Below are 23,965 nucleotides of genomic sequence, written 5' to 3'. Positions count from 1 at the left end.
AGTTAACGGGCTTTAAACCCTAGGTTAGAGTATGAAAATCACCACATAAACATGTAGGTAACAGAGAGATTAAGAATACGATAAACACAAATTATTCGCACAATTCCCATCAGTAGCACCAATTTTTTGATAAGATCTTTACCACCTGCAAAAGTAGAGATAAAAACACTTACAAATACTTACAAGAGAACAAGGTAATTGTAGTATAAATGGCTCAAGTAAGGTCGTTCTCCACAGAGATTGACTGAATATTTATATTTAAACTAATCCTTAATTAACTATTAAAACAGATTTTCAGGAAAAGATTTAGATTGTGAAATTTAAAAGATAAACAAATAAGAAACAAAACAATGTAAATTTAAAAACCAAAACTCGGCAAAAAGGAAATTAAAATAGTTTTTAGCAAAATCAAATGAAAAAGGCAATAGGGTTTAGCTGCCGCCATTAACAATCTACGCAGTTCTACCACTTACTTATGAGTTAACACATGCAACTTTGATGGTTAGGTTTTCTTAATGCATATTTGAAATTGGTACTAGGCGGAATATCCTGTATATAAATTTTATAATCTGCTGGACTGACTAGTCAAGCCCGCTAGTCAACTAAGATAGATTTGTAAGTCAATAAATCAAAGTTTCAATAATCAATTTCAAATACCAAAAGCTATCATAGTCAGCAAGGCCTCAGTTTGTTCTGAATTATTAATGTGTCAAGTGAGCATGATTGTGAGCACATACCAATTAAATATTCAAGTAATACATGTAGCATGTATATGTATGTGAGATATGTGACACAATATAAATAATTTTGAAAACAAGATATTTTTGGCCGAAAAAACCCATCTCTGGGTTAAAAAACCAGGGACTCTCCACTGAGTCCAATCCACTAGTATAATCAAGATTCTTACAAAGTACCGCGCAAAAGTCAATTCCTAAACCTAGTCTACAGAGCATCTTTACCTTTATGCAACCTTGCCTTCACCACTACTTTTAACTATTAGTGCGACAAACAAAAGTTGGTTGCGCAAAGTGTATTTCCGTCGTACAAACGTCTGCATGACGGAAACTTCGTCGCACAAAGATCATGAAGAAAAACTTTGTGCGACGAACAATATAATTAGTACAAGAACACGGCACGACGATTTAGCCTTTGTTGCACAAAATTTTTAGGAATGAATGTGTTCATCGCACAAAATACCAGGATACAAACATGGGACGACTAATATTTGTCTCTAGAAACTTTGTGTGACAATAAGTTATTCTTGTGCGATGAAATCTTGTTAGTCGCTAGAATTTTGCGAGACGAAGATATTCATCGTGTAAAAAGAAAAAAATATATTTTTGTTCTGTTTTTTTAATTTTGTAATAAAATAATAAAATAAAATTACAATTAAAAAATGTAATGAAGAGAAAAATAATTTATTTAAATAAATATAAAATGTATGTACTAGGAAAATGTTTAAAAAGTAAGAGAGTTAAAAACTAAGAAAATAATGCGGAGTAATCTACGGGGTTGTCATTTGGAGGCGGCTGGAAATCTTGGGGCAAGAAGGTCTTGGGGTTAGGGATAGGGTCAGAGGTCGAAAGGGTAGAGTTTTAGGCATGCTCGGGTTGGAGGGGCTTGGATGTCGATGGGCGACGAAGATCTAGGAGACGAATGTCGGATTGACCGAGGGCCTGTACAATCAATGACATCTGGCTCTTATACAAGGCGAGGTCAGTTCTATGGTTGGCCACCTCTACTGTCAAAGCTGTCACCTCACTCTTTGACTGCGATGATGAAGAGGCTCTAGGTTCTCGCCGCCGGGCATTCCCCATCCCCTTACAATACGTCCCCGGCCTCCGCTCGAGAGTCTGATCCAAGGTCTCTGTAAGGATCTGAAACCTCGCATAATTGGTGGGATCCATAGACTCGAGCGGAGTCTTTGGAGGAAGCTAGGAGGTGGACTCTTGAAGAACCAACTACCTCTTCTCCATCATCGTCGCCTATGTAATATAACATGAAATATTAATAATAACATTCAAATAATTGTTGGAAATGTGCCCTAAAAGCCAATCATATGATGATACTTTACGGACATTTCACATGTTAAACTAATCTAGTTTAATATAAAAGGCAAAGATTATTGTTTAAAGTTGTCTCATATAAATGTTGTATGCTTAAACAATAAGTCCAAGGAATATGTAATTGGGAGAATGCGATCTAAAGAAGTTAGATTCATGAGACCATTCCTTTTCGTATATATATCCTAAACGTTCCTGATCATAAGATTGCCAATTAGGTATTGACAGTCCGTTAAAATCAGTACGTGCTATGTCTTCTCTTAGAGAGAGTGACTGGTCTCGAGTCATTGGTGTGAATGACACCAAGACAAGTATGTAGGTGTTCAATAGAGAATGAGTCCACTAAATGCGATCAACGAGGAGTTCTCATACTCATGTCACATGAGAACTCATGGTTGGGATAATGCAAAGTAGTCATTTGACATAAGGCAGCATAGTTATCTTGTGGTTAGGTCCTTGATATTTGCCTATGTCAATGTCACTCCATCAAAGGGTGTCCACGACATGGTTGGGGTTAAGCCACTTAGCCATGGAGGCAAGTGAATGCACAACAAGTGATCTCTAACCTTCAAACCGTTTGAGGGAGAATACTCTATGATATGATTAGGAATCTCTAGCTAGAGTATGAATGAGATTTAGGAAGTCGTTCCAAATCACATTCAAGGTAATCATATAAGTAAATGAATCACAATGGATAGTAGACATGAATAAACTATCAAACCAAACAATATGGTAAAGAGTATTGTATTAGAGAAAGACCGCATTACATTGTAATCCTAAACTGAATAGTTCTCCACCTTTTCTGATTAGCTTGGGTAGCCATGATAATCACTAATAGTTTGTGGAAGCCCTAAAGGTGTATAATCACTAAAGGGAGAATTGAAAGTATGTTTCAATTCACAATCGATTTGAAGAGTTCTAATTGTCCACTGCCTCGCTAAAAGGAACCTAATGGATCGTACATTGTGTAAGGTAGAGATTAAAGAAAAACAGAGATGAGTAAAGATAATTAAATGCTTTAATTATATATGGCTAGGATTAATTAATATGTTAATTAATCAAACGAATAAGTTCGTTTTAGCTTTTAAGTAATTATACTACCTCAAGGCCCATTGGGCTTAGAACCGTTAAGCCCATTAACTTAAGTTGTATGACAACTTAATGATTAAAGACTCAAAAGAGTCCAAGCAGCCCAAAGCCTTTAGAATGCCGGCCATATTGTAAATGAATGGGTTTTGGTTCTTTTTGTCACTTAAGTGAAGTGACTATATAAAGGACTTAATAGCCAAATGTTCATTAAGGGTTTCTAGTAAGAAAAGATGAGAACACAAAGCTCTCTCTTCTCTTAGGAGACCGGTCACCCTAGAGGAAAATAGCTAGCTAATAGGAGCATATTTATGCGACTTAGTTAGCTTGTTTTCTTGCATTTTTATAGCTAGTTTCTACTTATTAGAGTGTTTTAAGCTATTTTCGTGTGTTTGTAGGGTCAAATGGCAAAAGTGGCAAGAAAGTGCAATTTGGAGCATTTTAGAGCAGTTTTGAGCTTGGAATGGATATCACATGCGTGGAGCAAGGTGGATGGCCAAATTTGAAGTTCAAGAGAGGCTAGGAATGTGCTAAAGAGTTGAAGAAATTAATTCAAGACATTGAAGATAAGGAATCAACTCAAAAGGAGACATTATCCAAACTGCCTTATCTTATCCAAACCTTATCCTAACCTTATCTTATCCTTATCTTATCCAACTTGTCTTATCATATCCTAATCCTTTTTCACCTTAATTCCAGCTCCAAAAGGGTCAGACTTGGACACATAAAAATATGATTCTAGAAGCCTTATCTCATCTCCTAAAAATCTGGCGCCTGGACCCTTTTCTAGAATGTCTAGAAGCCTGCCGCACCTCTCTCCCCTTTTCCGCTTTGGTTTCTGCCATATGGCTGACCTTTTCCTTATGGATTTGAAGTGCTAAAATCCTTTTCCTAAGCTACTTTTGTGCTGCACCTAAGCCTATATATATATATTTTCTGCTGCAAAAACCACCACCTTCTACCATCAAACCACCCCCCATATATTTCTACACCACAATTCACACCATATACACAGAAACTCACCAAGTGCTACAACAAGGAAGGAAAGGAGAAGAGGAGATTTTTGCCGTGCCACAATCCAAGGGTTGTGCCGCAAGTCACCTGCAAGCATTGGAGATTTTCAGAGTTCTTTCTTCTCTTGTTTCGTTTCCATGTTTATTTTACTTTGCTTTTCAATTATTATGAACATGAGGAACTAATTCCTTTTTAGTTAGAGGTGAATTCGAAGCCATGGACATATGTTTAATATGAATTGATTACCTTCAGTTATTGTTTCATAAAACATGAATGTGATTTACTTATCTGTGTTATTGAGAACTTATTCTTGTGTGTTTATTAAGGATGCATACTTAGTTTGCATGCAGGGATTTGATGCTAAATTATAAGGGAATTTCACCTAATCGTTATGAACTTATAATTAGAAGTAGTGGAGATTGCTAGTCACAATTGTGTTAAGTAAATTCTTGGCAAGAGTATCATGCAGTTCATAGTTATGAATGCCTTGTCAATGCTTATGATTTTCATAGAACTTAATGATCTTTGATATGTATCTCTATCATGCTGTTCATATAGGGAACTTGAGAAGAATAATTTGGTTGCGATGCGTTGTCTATTCAATTCAATGAACTTAGGAAAATCTGAAAGTTAATCAATGCATTCACAATTAATTTGGCACATTGTCATTCATGGTTGAAAGAAACAATACTGGAAATCAATTTGCGATGCGTTGTTCATTCAATTCAATGAACTTAGGAAAATCTGAAAGTTAATTTTCGGCCAATTTGGCCACTTTCACTCCCAATAATAACAGTACCGCGACTACTCGACACCGAAGTTTGGAATCTTTTTTTAGAGATGGTTGTGCTATTCATACATTTATTTTTACTTTTCACACGTCTTTCTCAATTTTCAGCCACTGAATAGGATGAATTAAAGAATCAGTGCATTCACAATTAATTTGGGGCATTGTCATTCATGGTTGTAAGAAACAATACTGGAAATCAATTTGTATGCATATGTTTCATGTGTGGAGAAGGATCATCTGGCTAGTTTTTCACCATTCAAATCACCTAATTTACTTTGTTTTGCAATCTGTTTAGTTTAGTTAAATTTCGTCCAAATCAATCCCCCTTTTAATTAAGTGTGTTAGATTAGTTAGAAACATGTTCAAATCTGTCCAATTTAGTGTTTTGAGTCTTACTAGTCTTAAATTCGTCCAAATAACTCCCTAGAGTTTGTTTTGAGGTTAGTTAGTTTGTTTTGTGATGTTTTGAGTAGTTTGAGTCAATTTTAAGTCATCAGAGTCTAGTTTTGTGTTTTTGAGTCTAGTTTAATGTTTTAGAGTTCAATTTGTGTAGATTAGCATCTCTTCTAATCCCCGGCTTAAAACGATCCCTACTTTCATATACTACAATCATAGGGTTTTAATTTGAGTGTTAGAATATTTCACATCAAATTTTGGCGCCGTTGCCGGGGATTAGCAAAATTGCTAATCTTCCCCTAGCTATTGCCGTGTGTTTTTCCTTTTCCTTTTGTTTCTATTTTGATTTTTCTTGTGTTTCTGATTTTGTTTTGTTTTGTTTTCTTTGTTTTAGGTACTAGTTTATGACTCGAAGTTCTCAACCTTTTATTGCACATATCTTGGAGTTTGACGACGATTTTGAACGAACTTTGAGAAGAAAGAGGAAGTAGCCAGAACCTAATCCACTTAGTTCTAGCTTTGAATCTGAAATTGAAGAGGAAGAAGAGGAAGAGGAGGAACTAGCCATGGCTATGGACAATCGAACAATCAAAGAACTTTCAGCCTCGGGATTGGACAATGCCGTGCCTCTTTGCATTCAATACCCCATAGCAGCCCAAGGCAAGACCGATGAGTTTAAGTTGAAGTTAAGCTTGCTGCATCATATTTCCCAAATACCATGGGTTGTCCATGGAAGATCCAAACAAGCATTTGAAGGAATTTGTAGTAGTATGCTCAAGTATGACACCCATCAACGTGGATAGGAATATTTTGAAGATGAAAGCCTTTCTATTCTCTCTTATGGACAAGGCTAAAGATTGGGGCTATGAATTAGCACTTGGAATCGTCACTTCTTGGGAAAGCATGAAGATAGCGTTCTTAGAGAAATTCTTCCCAACTTTAAGAGTCATTCTTTTGAGGAAGAAGATTAGTGGCATTCGACAAAACCAAGGAGAATCGTTTCCAGCATATTATGAGTGTTTCAAGACGTTAGTTGCATCTTGCCCACAACACCAAATGAAGGAGGAGCTTTTAATTCAATACTTCTACGAAGGACTTATTCCAATAGAGAGACAAATGCTTGATGCTTCAATGGGAGGTGCTTTAGTTGACAAGACTCCAGTTGCTGCAAAGATCTTAATTGAAAATCGAGCCTTGAATGCACAACAATATGAATGAGTTGAAGGAAGAGATCCCCCACGACATCAACAACAAGTGAATGAGGTAAGTGCAATTTCTAAAATTCAATCCCAATTGGCTAATCTCACTGTTCTTGTGTCACAAGTTGTTGATGGAACCAAAGTGCAAGGTGCGGCAATTTGTGGTGTGTGCTCTATGCACGGACATCTCAATGATCCATGCCTTCAATTAATAGAGAATAGAGGATGGGAAAGTGCCAATGCCATGGGCTATTAAGGCCAAAATCAGCCACGGAATGATCTATACTGTAATAGCTATAATCCGGGATGGAGAGATCACCCAAACTTCAAGTGAAGGGAGCCTCAACAACCTCAACAACAAGAAGGATATAGACAGCCACCTCCCGGGCTCTATCAAAGGCCATTCATACCATCACAACTTCCAACACAATCTACCCAATCAAACTCAGGTTCGTCCTTAGATAATGATAAACTTTTTCAATTACTAACTTCATTAACGCAGGGCCAACAAAATCAAGACAAGGAGATAAGTGAAGTGAAGAAGTAAATTGTGCAGATGGTGGAGTTCATGGGGTAGTTTTGAGAAGATGGCAAACCACCTAGCTCAACCATTGTCAATCCAAAATGAGGTTTTGAAACTGCCAAGGCTATCACTTTGAGAAGTGGTAAAAAGATTGGAACCAAGCCAAACACGTCCATATCAAGTCAAAAAGAGGGCGACAAGTTCTTGCTTGAGGAAAAGGAAGTGGACAAAGCCATGACAAGGGTGGAACAAACTTTGCCGCAGCTTCCCAAGGCTTCTAAACCGTCACTTTCAGGTAAGGTTGTTCCAAATTCAACCCATTCTAACCTAATTCCACCAAATGTGCCTTTCCTTCGCATGTTTATGCAATCTAAGAAGGAAGAGAATGAAAAAGACATCTTAGAGACTTTCAGGAAGGTACAAGTTAATATCCCACTCCTTGATGCAATAAAGCAAGTTCCAAGGTATGCTAAGTTTTTAAAAGAGCTTTGTACAACAAGGAGGAGGATTTCGAATAAAGAAGTGGTTCAGGTAAGTGAAAATGTCTCTGCTGTTTTGCAAAGAAAACTACCACCTAAATGCAAAGATCCAGGTAGTTTTACAATCCCTTGTGTTATTGGAAATACCAAGTTTGAACATGCCATGTTGGATTTAGGTGCTTCCATTAATGTCATGCCATACTCTATTTATGCATCTATGAACTTAGGAGAGCTTAAAAATGATGATGTTATAATTCAATTAGCTGATCGTTCTAATGCATATCCAAAAGGGGTTTTGGAAGATGTTTTGGTGCAGGTTAACGACTTAGTATTTTCAGCGGATTTCTGTGCTTGAGATGGAAGATTCGGCCCATTCTACACCTTTGTCGATCCTCCTTGGAAGACCTTTCGTGAAAACAGCCCGCACCAAGATAGATGTGTTCAAAGGGACATTAACAATGGAATTTGATGGCGAGATTATTGATTTTAATATTTCTGAAACTATAAGGTATCCTAAAGATGATCATTCTTGTTTCTCTATTGATGTATTTGATGCTTTGGCGCAGGATTATCTTGATTCCTTGAATGAGGATGCCCTTGAAACAGCTATTGCATAAGGAATTAGGCTTAAATCCAATCTGGTCGAGCCTATCCCTGCAACAAATGCTGGGATGGTTGCTGCCCTTGAGTCATCGCAAAACATGTTGGTAAGCCTCCAAGCCCAATTCCAATTCCCGTTTCTACTAACAAGTTGTTACCTTCTGTGATTCAGGTACCCATTCTTGAGCTTAAACCATTGCCGAATCATTAAAGTATGTCTTTTGGGGGAAAAAGAGACGTTGCCTATCATTGTCTCTTCATCACTTAATACAATGGAGGAGGAGAAACTGATTTGGGTGTTGAAAGAGCACAAAACAGCCATTGGATGAACTTTGGTTGACATTAAGGGAATTATCCTTACAACTTGCATGCATCACATACTTCTAGAGGAGGGGGCTAAACGAACTCGAGAGGCTCAACGTTGACTCAACCCTCAAATGATGGAAGTTGTGAAAAAGGAGATTATCAAGCTTTTTGATTATGGAGTCATCTACCCGATTTTGGATAGCCGTGGTTCAAGTTGTTCAAAAAAATCCGGAGTCACAATGGTGAAGAATGCAGAGAATGAACTTGTGCCCATTCGTATCCAAACAGGTTGGAGAGTTTGCATTGACTATAGGAAGCTCAACGCCACCACAAGGAAAGATCACTTCCCTTTGCCGTTCATAGATCAAATGCTTGAAAGGTTAGTTGGTCATTCTTTTTATTGCTTTGTTGATGGTTATTCGGGATATAATCAGATTGTTATAGCTCCAGATGATCAAGAAAAGACTACTTTTACTTGTCCATTTGGTAATTTTGCTTATCGTCGAATGCCATTCGGTTTATGTAATGCACCAGCCACGTTTCAAAGATGTATGGTAAGTATCTTTTCAGATTTTATTGAGAAGATCATTGAAGTATTCGTGGATGATTTTAGTGTCTTTGGTGATTCGTTTGATGGTTGTCTAGATAATCTTACTTTAATATTGAAACGATACATCGAAACTAACCTTGTTTTAAATTGGGAAAATGTCACTTTATGGTTAAACAAGGCATAGTTTTAGGTCACATAGTTTCGGCAAAGGGAATTGAGGTTGATAAATAAAAAATAGATCTTGTACGCTACTTTCCCTCTCCCACTTCGGTGAGAGAGGTTCGTTCTTTTCTTGGACATGCAGGATTCTATAGGCGATTCATCAAAGATTTTTTAAAGATTTCCCAACCCTTTGTCGACTTCTACAAAAGGATGTGCCATTCAAGTTTGATGATGAGTATTGTGGATGCAAATTTCTTCCTCCTCGATCTTGGACGATTTTGCACCTACAAAACAATTAACACCTTAGGTTAAGGCCAAGAGCCTCACGCACCCACGATGAATGAGGGGGGGCTTTGGCCGAAGAACCTCCGATGCCAAAGTTAGAATTTAGAGAGAAAGAGTGTTTAGAGAATTTTGGGATTTTTGCCAAAGTGTTGGAATTAGCTTTTTGGTGAGAATGGGAGTATATTTATAGGGATAGGAGGTGGCTAGGGTTTTTAGGTTTAAATTAGGTTTAATTAGCCAATTTATTTGGCTATTAAACATAAGATGAATGTTTTGGTGGTTTTTGAATTTATTGGGTAATAAAAAGGAAGAAATGGTGAAAAAGGTAGAAAAGGTGATGAATTAGGTTTTGAAATGGGGATAGCCGGCCATGTGGTGTTTTAGGGTTGAATTGGATGTATTTTGTAGTTATTTGGATATAATGGATGGTTTAATTGACAATTAATGGGTTAATTAGGCAATAAACCCATTAATTAGCCAATTAACATAATTTAAAAGGAATGTGTTTGGGAATTACCTTGTAGAAAGGATTTGATGAGATGGACTTTGAATTGTTACCTATTTTGGGCACTTCTGTCTTGGTTGAAAGAGGGTTGCCCGCTGCTTGCGCGTAGGAACCTCGTTGTACTGCAAGGGTATTTTTGTCATTTTTATCCAAAAATCCACGTGTCGCCCTGTGAATATTTTTGGCTCCACAAGTATGAGAAGGCGTTCAATCACCTCAAAGAGATGCTAACTTTGGCCCTTGTCATAGTCCCACCAAATTGGAGCCTTCATTTTGAGCTTATGTGCGATGCCTCAGATTATGCATTAGGGGCTGTTTTGGGACAAAGGAAGGACAAGAGGCCACACGTCATCTATTATGCATCCCGGACCTTGAATGATGCACAATTGAATTACTCCACAATTGAAAAAGAATTTCTTGCTGTTGTATTTGCTTTAGATAAGTTTTGTTCTTATTTACTTGGAACTAAAGTTATAATTTACACTGATCATTCAACTTTGAAGTATTTGCTCACGAAAAAGAGGGCTAAGCCAAGGCTTATTCACTGGCTGTTACTTCTCTAAGAGTTTGACGTGGAAATTATAGACAAGAAAGGGAGTGAAAACGTAGTGGCTGACCACTTGAGTCGTTTGGTGCATGATGAGGACCCATTACATATTCTAGAAGCATTCTCAGACGAGCAACTGTTATCCATTGAGGTAAGTGAGCCATGGTATGCTGATTTTATGAATTATTTAGTGAATTAATAAGTTCCAAGCACCCTAAACAAGCACCAAAGTGATAAACTTAAAAAGGATGCACGGTTTTATGTTTGGGATGACCCTTATTTGTGGAAATATTGCCCTGATCAGATTCTTCGTAGGTGTGTGCACGATTTGGAGTTTAATTCAATTTTAACTTTCTGTCACACTTATGCATGTGGATGTCATTTTGGTACACAACGCACAACACTCAAAGTTTTAGAATGTGGATTTTATTGGCCTACTATCTTTAAGGATGCTAGAACTTTTTGTATGACTTGTGATCGTTAAAGAATGGGCAATATAGGTGCAAAAGATCAAATGCTGCAGACCCCTATCTTTTCTGTTGAAATTTTTGATGTTTGGGGTATTGATTTCATGGGTCATTTTCCTTCCTCACATGGTTTCCTTTATATTTTGCTTGCTATGGATTATGTGTCGAAATGGGTGGAAGCAAAAACCACCCGTACTAATGATTCTAAAGTGGTTGCAGATTTTATTAAAACTAACATATTTGCAAGGTTTGGAATGCTAAGAGTACTTATAAGTGATGGGGGCTCCTATTTTTGCAATTGAACCATTGAGGCGCTGCTCAAGAAGTACAATGTCACGCATAAGGTTTCAACACCTTATCATCCTCAAACAAGTGGGCAAGCCGAGGTTTCTAATAGGGAAATCAAGCAAATTTTGGAAAAGATGGTTGGACCAACTCGGAAGGATTGGAGCTTGCATTTGGATGATGCACTCTAGGCGTTTCGTACGGCCTATAAAACACCAATTGGGATGTCACCATTTCGGCTCATCTATGGGAAACCATGCCATCTTCCCGTGGAGTTGGAGCATCGTGCACATTAGGCAGTCAGACATTCAATATGGACATTGATGCCGCTGAAATGCATAGTAAGCTTCAATTGAATGAGCTTGAAGAGATTCAGAATGAAGCTTATCAAAACACTCACATTTACAAGGAGAAAACAAATGCGGCCCATGACAAGATGATTCGTGGCAAGACATTCTCTATAGGGCATAAAGTGTTACTCTTCAACTCCCGCATTCGTTTGTTTTCGGGTAAGTTGCATTCTAAATGGATTAGCCCTTTTGTTGTTACTAATGTTTTTCCTTATGGTGCAGTCCAAATTCAAAGTTTGAAGATGGGGCATGAATTCAAAGTCAATGGACACTGTTTGAAGCCCTACTACGAGACTTTTGAGGAGCATGCCGTGGAGGATATACCTCTCCATGCCATTGGCCCTATTGAAGCTTAAATGGAGGTATCGTTCGGCTGCAAGACGTTAAAGTAAGCACTTCTTGGGAGGCAACCCATGTGTTAAAATGAGGGCTTGATGGAATTTTAACTCAAAAACTAGATTTGCGTTCTTAACCCTTCTCTTTATTGGTTTTACTTTGCTGTGATTGTCGTGTTTGTTAGTTGTTTTGATTGTTTGGGTGTTAGTCTATGTTTGAAACATTGAGGACAATGTTTGGTTTAAGTGTGGGGAGGGGGGGTAAACAAGCTGTTTTTGCATGATTTTCATGGGATTTTACCACCTAGCACCGCTAAAGTTGTTCTTCACTGTTTTAAGCGTTTTTAGTGTGTTTTGAACTGTTTTAGTGTGTCTTGAAAGAAAAATACGAAAACTTGAAAAAAAAATTAGAAAAAGTTTTGAAAAACCCAAAAAGAGACGTGTTTGTGTGTTTGTTTGTGTCTTAGGGTACCTTCTAACACAATGATGAGGATTTGGTTTTTAATTGCATGACTGTTAAAGAAATCTACAAACATGGGTGGAAGTTTGATATGCTCTTTGGTTAATACTTGGTTGTAGTTGTCATTAACGAATTCACATGTAATCACAAAGCAAAAAAAAAAAAAAAATCAGTTTTTGTAACATGCTTGAAGGAAGGAACTCAAACTAATGCTACAACCTTGAGAGACTTGTGCCTAAACCTTGTTTGGAGAGTTATTAATTTGTGATTTGTTGTTTTCTAAAGTCATTGCATGATCTCATTATTTCTTTGCTTGGTTGCTACTTAGGAAGCGTTTTCATCATTTTAGTTCCAAATACTAGAACTCATGCCCATTTCATTCAAAGTTGAAAATTGAGTGCCTAACATATAACAAGATGAAGTTGTTTAGCAGTTACCACTAGAGCCAAAAAGCCATAATCCCTTGCATATGTTTTGTAGGTTTAACCCTTTGAGCCTTATTTAGCCTATTTTCTTTGTTAGCCACATTATCCCTACCTAGCCTAGAATAGGACTATCCATACCCTTGTTCTTAAAGTGTAGTGGAGCATGACTTAGAGGGAATTCCTTTTGAGCGACATTATTGTAGAAAACAAGTGTGGGGGAAGGTTATTTCCAAAGAAAAAAAAAGAAAAAGAAAAAAAAAAAAGAAAAAAAAAAGAAAAAAAGAAAAAAACGTGAAAAGAAGAAAAAAAGAAGAAAAAGTGGACAAACAAAGGAAAAGAGTTCTAAATAAGTGAGAATGAACTCACAAGTATTGGGTGTTGAAGAAAGGGTCCAAAAGTTTGAATCTGGCCCTAAGTACTATGTGAATCTCCCTTTTGTGTTTAAAGTTAGTTGATGCATTCAAAAGTGAATTCTAAGTGTCAATTTCATTACTTTGCTTACTATTGCTTTAAGAACCCTTGTTTATCCTTAACCTTTCTTTGTTAGCCAATACCCTTAGCCCCATTACAACCCTTTGACTTCTATCTTGGTTGTTGTGTGTTTCAATCTGTGGAGTTTGAAATAGGTATGAGCATATGGAATCCCTGGTTCTCGTTCTAAGTAGTGGCATTCCGTTCATGAGATCATATATGTATGCATTAATAATTCCAGAAAGTGCCTTCTTTGATCATAACATATGTAAGTGGCTAGTCTACATGTTTACATCCATCTTCTCACATATACCTAGTATAGGGAGTGTAGTAAGAAAATCTGTGTGAAAATAACGAGTATTACGGTGAGGAATTGAGTGAATTCTCTAAGGCATGTTACTACATTCAAACCATTGTTTAAATTGATTAAATGCGAGCTAGTGAGTGGTGACTGCGATTAAGTGTGTGCTCGAGGGTAAGGATAGCTAAAATTTATGGGAGTAGTGATTTTTAACGTGTCATGTTTCATTGGAAATCCCTGAGACAAACGTTGGAAGGTCTAGGTTATGTTTTGTTTGTTTTGTTTTGCTCGAGGACTAGCAAAAGCTAAGTGTGGGGGAATTTGACAGGAGCATATTTATGCAACTTAGTTAGCTTGATTTCATACATTTTCATAGCTAGTTTCTACTTATTAAAGTGTTTTAAGCTATCTTCGTGTGTTTGTAGGGTCAAATGGCAAAATTGGCATGAAAGTGCAATTTGGAGCATTTTAGAGCAGTTTTGAGCTTGGAATGGATATCACATGCGTGGAGTAAGGTGGATGGACGAATTTGAAGTTCAAGAGAGGCTAGGAATGTGCTAAAGAGTTGAAGAAATTAATTCAAGACATTGAAGATAAGGAATCAACTCAAAAGAAGGAGACATTATCCAAACAGCCTTATCTTATCCATACCTTATCCTAACCTTATCTTATCCAACCTAGTCTTATCTTATCCTAATCCCTTTTCACCTTAATTCTAGCTGCAAGGGGGTCAGACTTGGACACATAAAAATATGATTCTAGAAGCCTTATCTCATCTCTTAAAAATCTGGCGCCTGGACCCTTTCTAGAATGTCTAGAAGCCTGCCGCACCTCTCTCTCCTTGTCCTCTTTGGTTTCTGCTATATAGCTGACCTTTTCCTTATGGATTTGAAGTGCTAAAATCCTTTTCCTAAGCTACTTTTGTGTTGCACCTAGGCCTATATATATGTATATTTTCTGCCATAAAAACCACCACCCTCTACCATCAGACCACCCCCCATATGTTTCTACACCACAATTCACACCATATACACAGAAACTCATCAAGTGCCGCATCAAGGAAGGAAAGGAGAAGAGGAGATTTGTGCCGTGCCACCATTCAAGGGTTGTGCCGCAAGCCACTTGCAACCATTGGAGATTTTCAGAGTTATTTCTTCCCTCGTTTCGTTTCCATGTTTATTTTACTTTGCTTTTCAATTATTATGAACATGAGGAACTAAATCCTTTTTTGTTAGAGGTGAATTTGAAGCTATGGGCATATGTTTAATATGAATTGATTACCTTCAGTTATTGTTTCATAAAACATGAATGTGATTTACTTATCTGCGTTATTGAGAACTTATTCTTGTGTGTTTATTAAGGATGCATACTTAGTTTGCATGCAGTGATTTGATGCTAAATTATAAGGGAATTTCACCTAATTGTTATGAACTTATAATTAGAAGTAGTGGAGATTGCTAGTCATAATCATGTTAAGTAAATTCTTGGCAAGAGTATCATGTAGTTCATAGTTATGAATGCCTTGTCAATGCTTATGATTTTCATAGAACTTAATGATCTTTGATATGTATCTCTATCATGCTGTTTATATAAGGAACTTGAGAAGAATAATTTGGTTGCGATGCGTTGTCCATTCAATTCAATGAACTTAGGAAAGTCTGAAAGTTAATCAGTGCATTCATAATTAATTTGGGGCATTGTCATTCATGGTTGAAAGAAACAATACTGGAAATCAATTTGTATGCATATGTTTCATGTGTGGAGAAGGATCCTCTGGCTAGTTTTTCACCATTCAAATCACCTAATTTACTTTGTTTTGCAATCTGTTTAGTTTAGTTAAATTTTGTCCAAATCAATCCCCTTTTTAATTAAGTGTGTTAGATTAGTTAGAAACGTGTTCAAATCTGTCCAATTTAGTGTTTTGAGTCTTACTAGTCTTAAATTTGTCCAAATAACTCCCTAGAGTTTGTTTTTTTTTTGGGTGCTGTTTTGAGTAGTTTGAGACAGTTTTAAGTCATAAAAGTCTAGTTTTGTGTTTTTGAGTCTAGTTTAGTGTTTTAGAGTTCAATTTGTGTAGATTAGTAGCCCTTCTAATATTCGGCCTAAAACGATCCCTACTTTTATATACTACAATCATAGGGTTTTAATTTGAGTGTTAGAATATTTCACATCACTAGCAATCTTTCTTCCTCTAGGCCACTCATCTATTCCTCAATGCTCTCCTTGGTGTGGAGACTTAGAGGTTCCCTATTTTGGGAAGTTGGAGAATCCATTCCTTCATCCATCCAAGAAGTCATGGAGCCAAGAACAAAGTTCTTCCATCCACATCCATGGAGTCAAGGAGTAAGGAGACTAAGGAAAGAAGGCCCTCACATGGGTCAATATCCTTTGCTAAGCAAAGAGGTGCTTCAAAGGTATAAAAATTTTGAGTTGAGTCTTGGTTCACCACAATTACTAGGCCTTGAATTTCATGGGTAAATTTTTGTTTTTGAGTGCATACAAGCATGATTCCGCCTTTTAATTGTTAATTGCATGCATAGATGCTGCTCAAATGAACTAGTTTTCACAAATAATTCCTTCAATAATAACCATGATACTTGAATGTGTAAGATGGTAATTACAATTGAAGAATACTTACATGAAGGAACTTGGCCAACTCATCCTTGGATCGAACATAAATGTCTCTAAAGACATTGATCTCTGGGAATTTTGAACCCCCCTGAATAGAACAAGAGAAGAAAAATGTTAGTACGAAAAAAAAAATTACTGACATATTAAAAATTGAATATGAATTTTTTTATTATTACTTGCCCTTGCGCCTCCATCCTATATGAGAAGGGCCTCGAATCGGAATGCTGGAGAAGAGTTTTCTTCTCCTAATTGCTCTTGTTGGCTTTCACCTTCTTCTGTTATACAAAAAATAAACGTATTAGTTCTAATTTAAATGAAATATAAAAAAAATCAATAAACATTAGTAAGAAATGTATAATACTTTTAAACTTAATATAAAAAACGTACCACATAGCCGGGCTCCTGAAAATGACTGCAGAGCCACACCCAATTATCTTCTTGGTCCTCAAGCTCGTTCGGGTAACCCTTCTCAAGAGCGACATATGGATCATCAACTGTCTCAAAATATTGGTGCATGTCGCTTTTCCACTGCTTGTACCGTTCAGCGAAAAGCCTATTGACGTACACCAACATATCGTCGTTGATGTCGTCAAAATTGTTGTTTGTCTGCACTATAAGAAATTAATTACATACATTAAGTAATATAAATATATAAAATTTAAAGGAAAAGCAATTAAAAGGTAGGATACTTACCGACAATTGTGCGCGTACCTTTGTCCTTGCCTCGTCTGACATCGCCTTCCAAGACTTCCATTACATAGGGCAATAGGTCCGAACGAAGTGACCAATGTCGTGGGCCAATGTGCTATACTGTTCTGTCGTTGGTGCAACTCAATGCCAGTCATCATATCCGATCCTGATACGTCCATTGGTCACCAGGGTGACCTTCGCCATCTTCAACTGGAGACAAGATCCTCGTGTATTTTTCTTTGCTGAAAAAAATAAAAAACAGTCAAACAAACACAACAAATTAAATCGAAATTTCGGTTGAACCTCCCCTAAAGTTATAACAATTCCCAAACTTGGACATTGAAATGAATAATATATGATATCCAACAACAATCACAACAGTTGAATGCTTCAGTAGTGGAAGCCAAGTGAAATATTACATAGTGTATATCTAGTTTGTAACCTATCCAGAATCAAAAGCCAACTAAAAATTTTAATCTCGTGAGGAACATTTAACTTCCACACTCTATTTAGCAACTAACTTTTTAAGTTATTTGTTGTTACATTATTTTGAATTCAAGTTGCAGTCTCCAACAAATAGAATCATTTATTACTCTGAATTTTCTTAGTTTGAAATTTACAATGATCAACAAACATGGGATATGCCTATGTGATTTGGCATGAACTAATGAATGGTTTGCAATTAATTAATTTCACTCTGATGTATATCATTTGTATTAGTTTCATAATTTGGAATTAGGAATAACAGTAGTTTGAACATTGAACTAACAAATTAAGCAATTCAAGCATATTATATACCTATAAAAGGTTTAAGAGTAGATATGAAATTAATTAATATTAAATCAAAATAAATAGATGTAGCTATGTATATTTTCAGCAATTTCAGACCTTCACTCCCATCATAGGACTTAAATCACATTTAAAAATAAAAAAGTACACAAAGCAAGTTGTACTTTTAGCTTCGTTTACAACAAAACTCCATATACAACCATGTATTCCACACGAATTTGTGTAAAATGACTTGCCTCGGGGGTGAAGTACTCCGTTCTCTTACTGTACCATCTTGAAAAACATATACCCGGTACTCTGGCGCCGCAGTATATGCACAAACTCTTCCTTTGTAAAATTACGCATCTGCATTGTAATCAAAATCAATCCCAAATCGAAAGAAACAAAATAAAACCGGTAAAAGTCTCCACATTACATACACAATGCACTCAGAAAACCGACCTGCTTAATATCATCCTTATAATCACTGACACTGAAATTAATATCAGCCTCAATTCCGCGGAACTTGATCGCAGGTCGATCATATGCCCTACGATCATTTTACCACAACAACAAAATTACCCAAAAAAAATAACTACTTGAAAACCAAGTTTTACATTGAAAGTTTTACTGTTAACACTTCTGAGTTTCTTAGTTCTTACCTAGCAGCGGCATGGGCAGTGTCAAATCCTCGTAAAAAATATTCAAAAATTAAAAATAATTCGCTAAAAATTAAAAAAAAAAAAAATAATAACGATTAAATGGTGGATTTTGATTCATTTTTCTTACCCAAGTACACTTGTTTCCCGCAATCCCTACACAAAAAAATAGACAGCGAGAGGACTCAAATTCAGTACACAATCAGAGTATCCAAACAGCCTCCATGCGATGTGTAAAACACTTTAAACGTTATTATCAGCATAGAGTTGATCAGCAATTACATAGTGGGTGGACAATCCTTGATTTAACTAAAGACTTGGAGACACTTAACTTGATTGAAATATTTTCCTTGCGCTTTTTCAAGATGTCTAGAACAAGGGTGGATCTATTAAGGGACCCGAGTGGTCCCAGGACCACCCGGAAGTCCGAATAAGTGGTTGTGAGGGCCTCCGAGGACCACCCAAGTCTAGGCATATAGTGGAGGAGGATCGTGGATGCACATCGTTCTGGTATTCTGCCTTTTGGAAACCAGGAGGAAGAAGAAGACTAATTCTATTTCAAATGACTTGGCCAAAACGACGTCGTTTTGAGCCAAGTCATTTAAGTAAAATGGTGCGTTCGGTTAAATGGTTTGGAAAGACATCCTCCTTTGAGCCTATGGGCCGTATACTAAATCCCGTTCTTTGATATATAGTTTTTACCATTTTTTTAATTAAAAAAAAAAAGATTCAAACTTTCAAAGAGATCTGACTTTTCCAATTCCAATACTAACAACCCTAATTGGCTATTCCATTCCCCAATTCCACCCCCTTCCTCGATGACCAGGTTAGAGGTGGCACTGAGGGGGAGCGAAATGTGCAATTGCACAAGGTCTCCAAAATTTTTTGGTATCTTATATTTATATGTAATAATGTTATATATTAAAATAAATGCTGTTATTAGCATTTTAAAAATCTTATAGTGCACTTTTATAAGTGTAATTTTTTTGTTCTTTCTAAATATAAATATTTGGAATGCACAATGAGATATTAGGATTGTTAATAACAACACCTTAAAAAACGATTTTCTTTTCAATTTTATTAATTATATAATAATGCTATATATTCAAGTGAAACTCTAAAGTTAGAGTTTTTGAAGTTTTTTTTTCTTTATTTGATTGCTTAAGATTGAACTGTTTTTTATTATTTAGTGAAGATTATGTTTATAACTCTTTTTACTTATTTAATGACACTTGTAAACTTACAATCAGTGAGTCCTAAATGTTGTTTTGATTTAAGTTATTATTTTCTAGTAATAATATATTGTCATACTTTAATATATATATATATATCTTAAAAAGGGGCCCTTTTATAAATTTCGCACAGGTCCCCGAAATCTCAGAGATAGCCCTGGACCAGGTCCACGGACAACCAGTAAGTTTTTTTTTTCTCCACTACCATTTAATCTCTTCATTTTAAAATTTACGTAAATTTTTCATTTTAGTCTAAATTAATCACATAGAATGTTAAATTATAGTTTGGATCATGTGTTGGTTAGTTCATTTATATTTTTTACTTCATCAATTGATATGGTTTTTTGTTTTGCTTAATTGATATGCGTAGAAGTTAGGAGTATGAAACGATATTACAAACAAAAATCATTAGAGTATAAAAACCTCGTCATAGACAAATTTAGCCTTTATAGCTTGTAATGTTGTTTGTACACATATTATGAATGAAAAATTGTAATTTATCGTTTAAATTTTCAAAGTTATATTTCATCTAATATTTTTTGGAGCATTTATATGGAAAAAGGATCCTCACCGGATCCTTTTCCTGGGGATCCTAGGAATCCCGTGATCGTAACTGTTCATCGTATATTGTGCGATTAGAAATCATTTCAAAATTTAAAATTTAAAATTAAGTATAAATAGTACTTAATGAAAATTGATTGCATCATTTATATTGGGACCAATAACCAAAATATCGATATTATCAGCGATATTTCGCCGATAATATCATTTTTTTGAGAGGATGATATTTTCACACGTATCAACTTAATTATCATCAATATATCGATATTTTCGTCGATATTATCGGAAACGATATTTTCAGCATTTTAATACATTATTTGGGAAATATATCGCGATATTATCGATAATATCGATAATATTGCGAGATGAAACCGAAATCCGGTCAACCCAACCTTTCTCCAGCATCCGGAGCACCGATTGACCATGCGCCTATTCAGCAATTCGTCCGATCTCGCGATCTCCGACACCGTCGTCTTTCGTAAGGTCTCGACTGGGGCCTCGAAGCTGAAGGATGAGGTAGATCTCGGACTTTTCTCCGTAGAAAACTTCAAAATCGCTGCGGACGAAAACGATGATGAGGTGGTGGCGGCGTTAAAGCACTTCTGGCACAAGTTGTTGGTGGAGGGATTACCAATGACGCCGCAGTTGTTGACGCAGTGCGTTAGAGTTTAGGGGACCTTAAACTCCGTCTTTTCCTTCTCGGCTCTCTGTGCCATTTTTTTCACTCAAATTCTGATCGATCGATCGATCTCTCTCTTCCTCCCTTTTTTTTTCTTCTGTTTTTTTTCTTTAGAGATATAGATAGATGGAAAGAAAGAAAAATGGAGGGTGTGGTTTTTCTAGAGAGAGAAAGGAAGAAAAAGTTGTGGCTTTTAGAGAGAGAGAGCGGAGAGGAGAGGCTTGGACGGGCGATGGGGAAAGAGAAATGGGGAGGGGGATATTATGAAGGACGGAAAGAAGTGGTGGCAGATTTTAAAATCACCCATCTGACCTCACGTGTAGGGTAGGGAAGAAAGAAGTGGCGGCAGATTTTTTTATTCTTCTATTTGTTATTATTTTGTGAGATTATTATTTTAAAATGTAGCGTTTTCCAGATACACTTTGTACCTTGCATATATTCATGTTAATTTTTTCATAGATCTTGTTTAATTTCATTTGATCCCGATCAATTGAAAATTGAGAGTAGTGTGTAAAAAATAGGTGTGTCGATAAATCAACCTTATTCTAATTCGAATACAACTCTTCTTCATTAGGGCAATACACCACTTGAAACTTTCTATTTTGAATATTTTCATATTGTCCTCGAGATGTTCATTCTTATCCTGCAGTCTTGTACAATGATGTGTATCATTGATTTTTTGTGTGATCTTTTAAAGTTTAAAGGAAAAAGAAGACAAAAGGGAAAAAAGGGAGGAAAAAAAAACACGAAGGGGATTTTGAACCCATCCCATTTTACTCCTCCAACACCTTAACCATGATATATCACTTATGTTTTAGTGATAATATGCTAAAATATTTATATTTATTAATTTATATGAGTGGCATGTTAACAATTACATGCAAAACTATTTTGGGGATTTATCATTTGATGAATACTCTTCACAATAAACTTACTCTACACATAGAGATGATGAAGATAGTGAAAAATTTGAACCTCATAGGAACTTTATGTGGTACTAAATCACTCATGTATCTTACCATGCAATGTATAAAGTGTAAAATATTGTAGTAAATCATTATATATAAATGATTATGGTGTGTTTAATCTTTTTTTCATTAATTACTACATATTTTCTACACTCACAGTGTTTGCTAGCTCGCTGTATAATCAACTTAAATCAGTTAAATCCATCATGTAATGCATTTCCTTCTAATTGTTTTTGATAAACTAATAGATAATTGACTAAATAAATATTCTCCAAATTTTCAATAAAAATTTCCAAGTTTTTCTTACAATTTCCGTGGTTTTTATTCAATTTTTATCGATATCGATAATATTCTGATATTTCCATCGATATTTCTGTATTTTTGGACTACCAATATTTCCGATATCATCGATATTTTATACCTTGATTGGGACCGCACAGTATTAAAATCCTGGATCCGCCACTGGTCTAGAAGCACCCGGGTCCAAAGTCTCCAAACTCAAACACCATAAAACACATCATAGAAAAAATCATAATTTAAAAATGGTTGAAAAATTAAAACTTGGTAAGCAAAATCTAAGAGGGCTAACAAATTACCTGCACTTGGAGCAGAGATTGGCAAATCCGCCTAACCGCAAAGATCAGCCTTTCCTTCATTCGTGTGTATATTGGATGTTCTGCACGAATGATTCATGCAAACCTTGAACCCCATTGCCCCAAATTTAAACTCTCCAAAACCCTAAAAGCAAATAAAACAGAGTGATCAGACTTAAATATCTAAACCCCTTTTGACCAACACCCATAAATTAAAACATAAAACCCAGTGATGAGTCCATATTACACCATATATTTTACCTTATTCTTAGTAATAGTTTATTGGTTATTTTGATAGAGTTTTGATACTTTGTTGTATATTTTCAATGTAGGACATTCGAATTCATCTGGAGCAAAAAGTGATCAAACGGATGAATTTTGGAGTGATTCCTATTGAAGGATGTTCGTGAGTCTTTCAAGATGATTGTATCAAAATTCCAGATTTTTCTACCAAGTCGTGTCGATGAAATTAAGGGCCAGCGCGCAGCTTTCCCAGATTGGCGTCTTTGGACGTTTTGAGCATTTTGGAGGTTAAGATGGCATATTTTGAGGACGATTCCTTTTGAGGATTTGTAGGGGACGTCTTCATCTTTAAAAAGAGACATTTTGGAACCAAATCGGAGTTTATTTGGTTAGTCAAAAGTCTGATTTTCTGAGAAGTCCGAATTTCAGTTTAAATAGGAAACCTTTTATTTCCTAGTTAGCTTATTCTATTATGTTTCCTAGTTTTTAGAAGACCTTTTTTTTCAGATAGCACTTTTATTTTCTACTAGTATAAATAAGGCTTTTTAGCCATTAGAAAAGGATGAGCAAGCATCAATTTGGAGAACTTGGCTTTGATGTTTTGCATTTCAAGGTGTTTTCTATCCTTTTTCAATTTTAATAAAATTCCTTTTGTTTTATGGTTGTTCATAACATTTGCTAGGGCAATGCCTTGAGCCTTAGCATGAATATGTAGTCTTTATTTAGTTGCTTATGATATTATGCATGCATACTTTGAATTATTAATCACTGTGTTTAAACTGTCACCATTAGGATGTTTAGATAAGTAATGTGATGCAATTTGATCGGAATACCACTAGAGGATTGAGTATTGCTTCTTGTGATTGATAGTTGTAATTTCACCTAGGGCGAATACCACATCTTTGGGATTGCATGGATTTTCAAAGGGTTTTCACAAAGCGTAATGAGCCATGCATGTTTATATTTGATCTGAATACCACAAACAGATTGCATGTTTGATATACGCAGAGTCGGCCCTGAGGGTAGTTGGAGTAGGCACCCGCCTAAGGCCCCCACTTCGGAAGGACCCCCAATTTTTAGGCAGAACTAGGAAAATTTGGACGGAGATATGCGGGAGCTATGTGGGCTTATATGTAAACGCCGAAATCTGGAAATCTTTTGTTGCAGGGTCGGCCTCGTGCGAGGAAGAAGACAACCTTATTCCCAACATCATTTTAATTGTACAATTTTACTTAAGATGGTCCCACCATCTTTTTTTTATAGATGCACGTCTTCTCCCTTTTAAATAGTCTCCATCTTATTTTTACTTTTTTGCTTCTCTCTTAAATATCACATTTATGTT

General features: G+C 36.1%; 1 protein-coding gene across 1 annotated transcript; it reads right to left on the bottom strand.

Annotated features, from left to right (window-relative positions):
* Positions 1 to 1,595: 1,595 nt before the first annotated feature.
* Positions 1,596 to 16,424, bottom strand: LOC126617045 (uncharacterized). Its single transcript, XM_050285118.1, is given in 3 exon segments — positions 1,596 to 1,985; positions 16,238 to 16,318; positions 16,407 to 16,424. Coding segments are annotated over 3 exon segments (489 nt in total).
* Positions 16,425 to 23,965: the final 7,541 nt, after the last annotated feature.

The sequence above is a fragment of the Malus sylvestris genome, chromosome 3 (assembly GCF_916048215.2).
Source record: "Malus sylvestris chromosome 3, drMalSylv7.2, whole genome shotgun sequence".
NCBI classification, from domain to species: Eukaryota; Viridiplantae; Streptophyta; class Magnoliopsida; order Rosales; family Rosaceae; genus Malus; species Malus sylvestris.
This window is presented reverse-complemented; position numbering and strand designations above follow the sequence as displayed.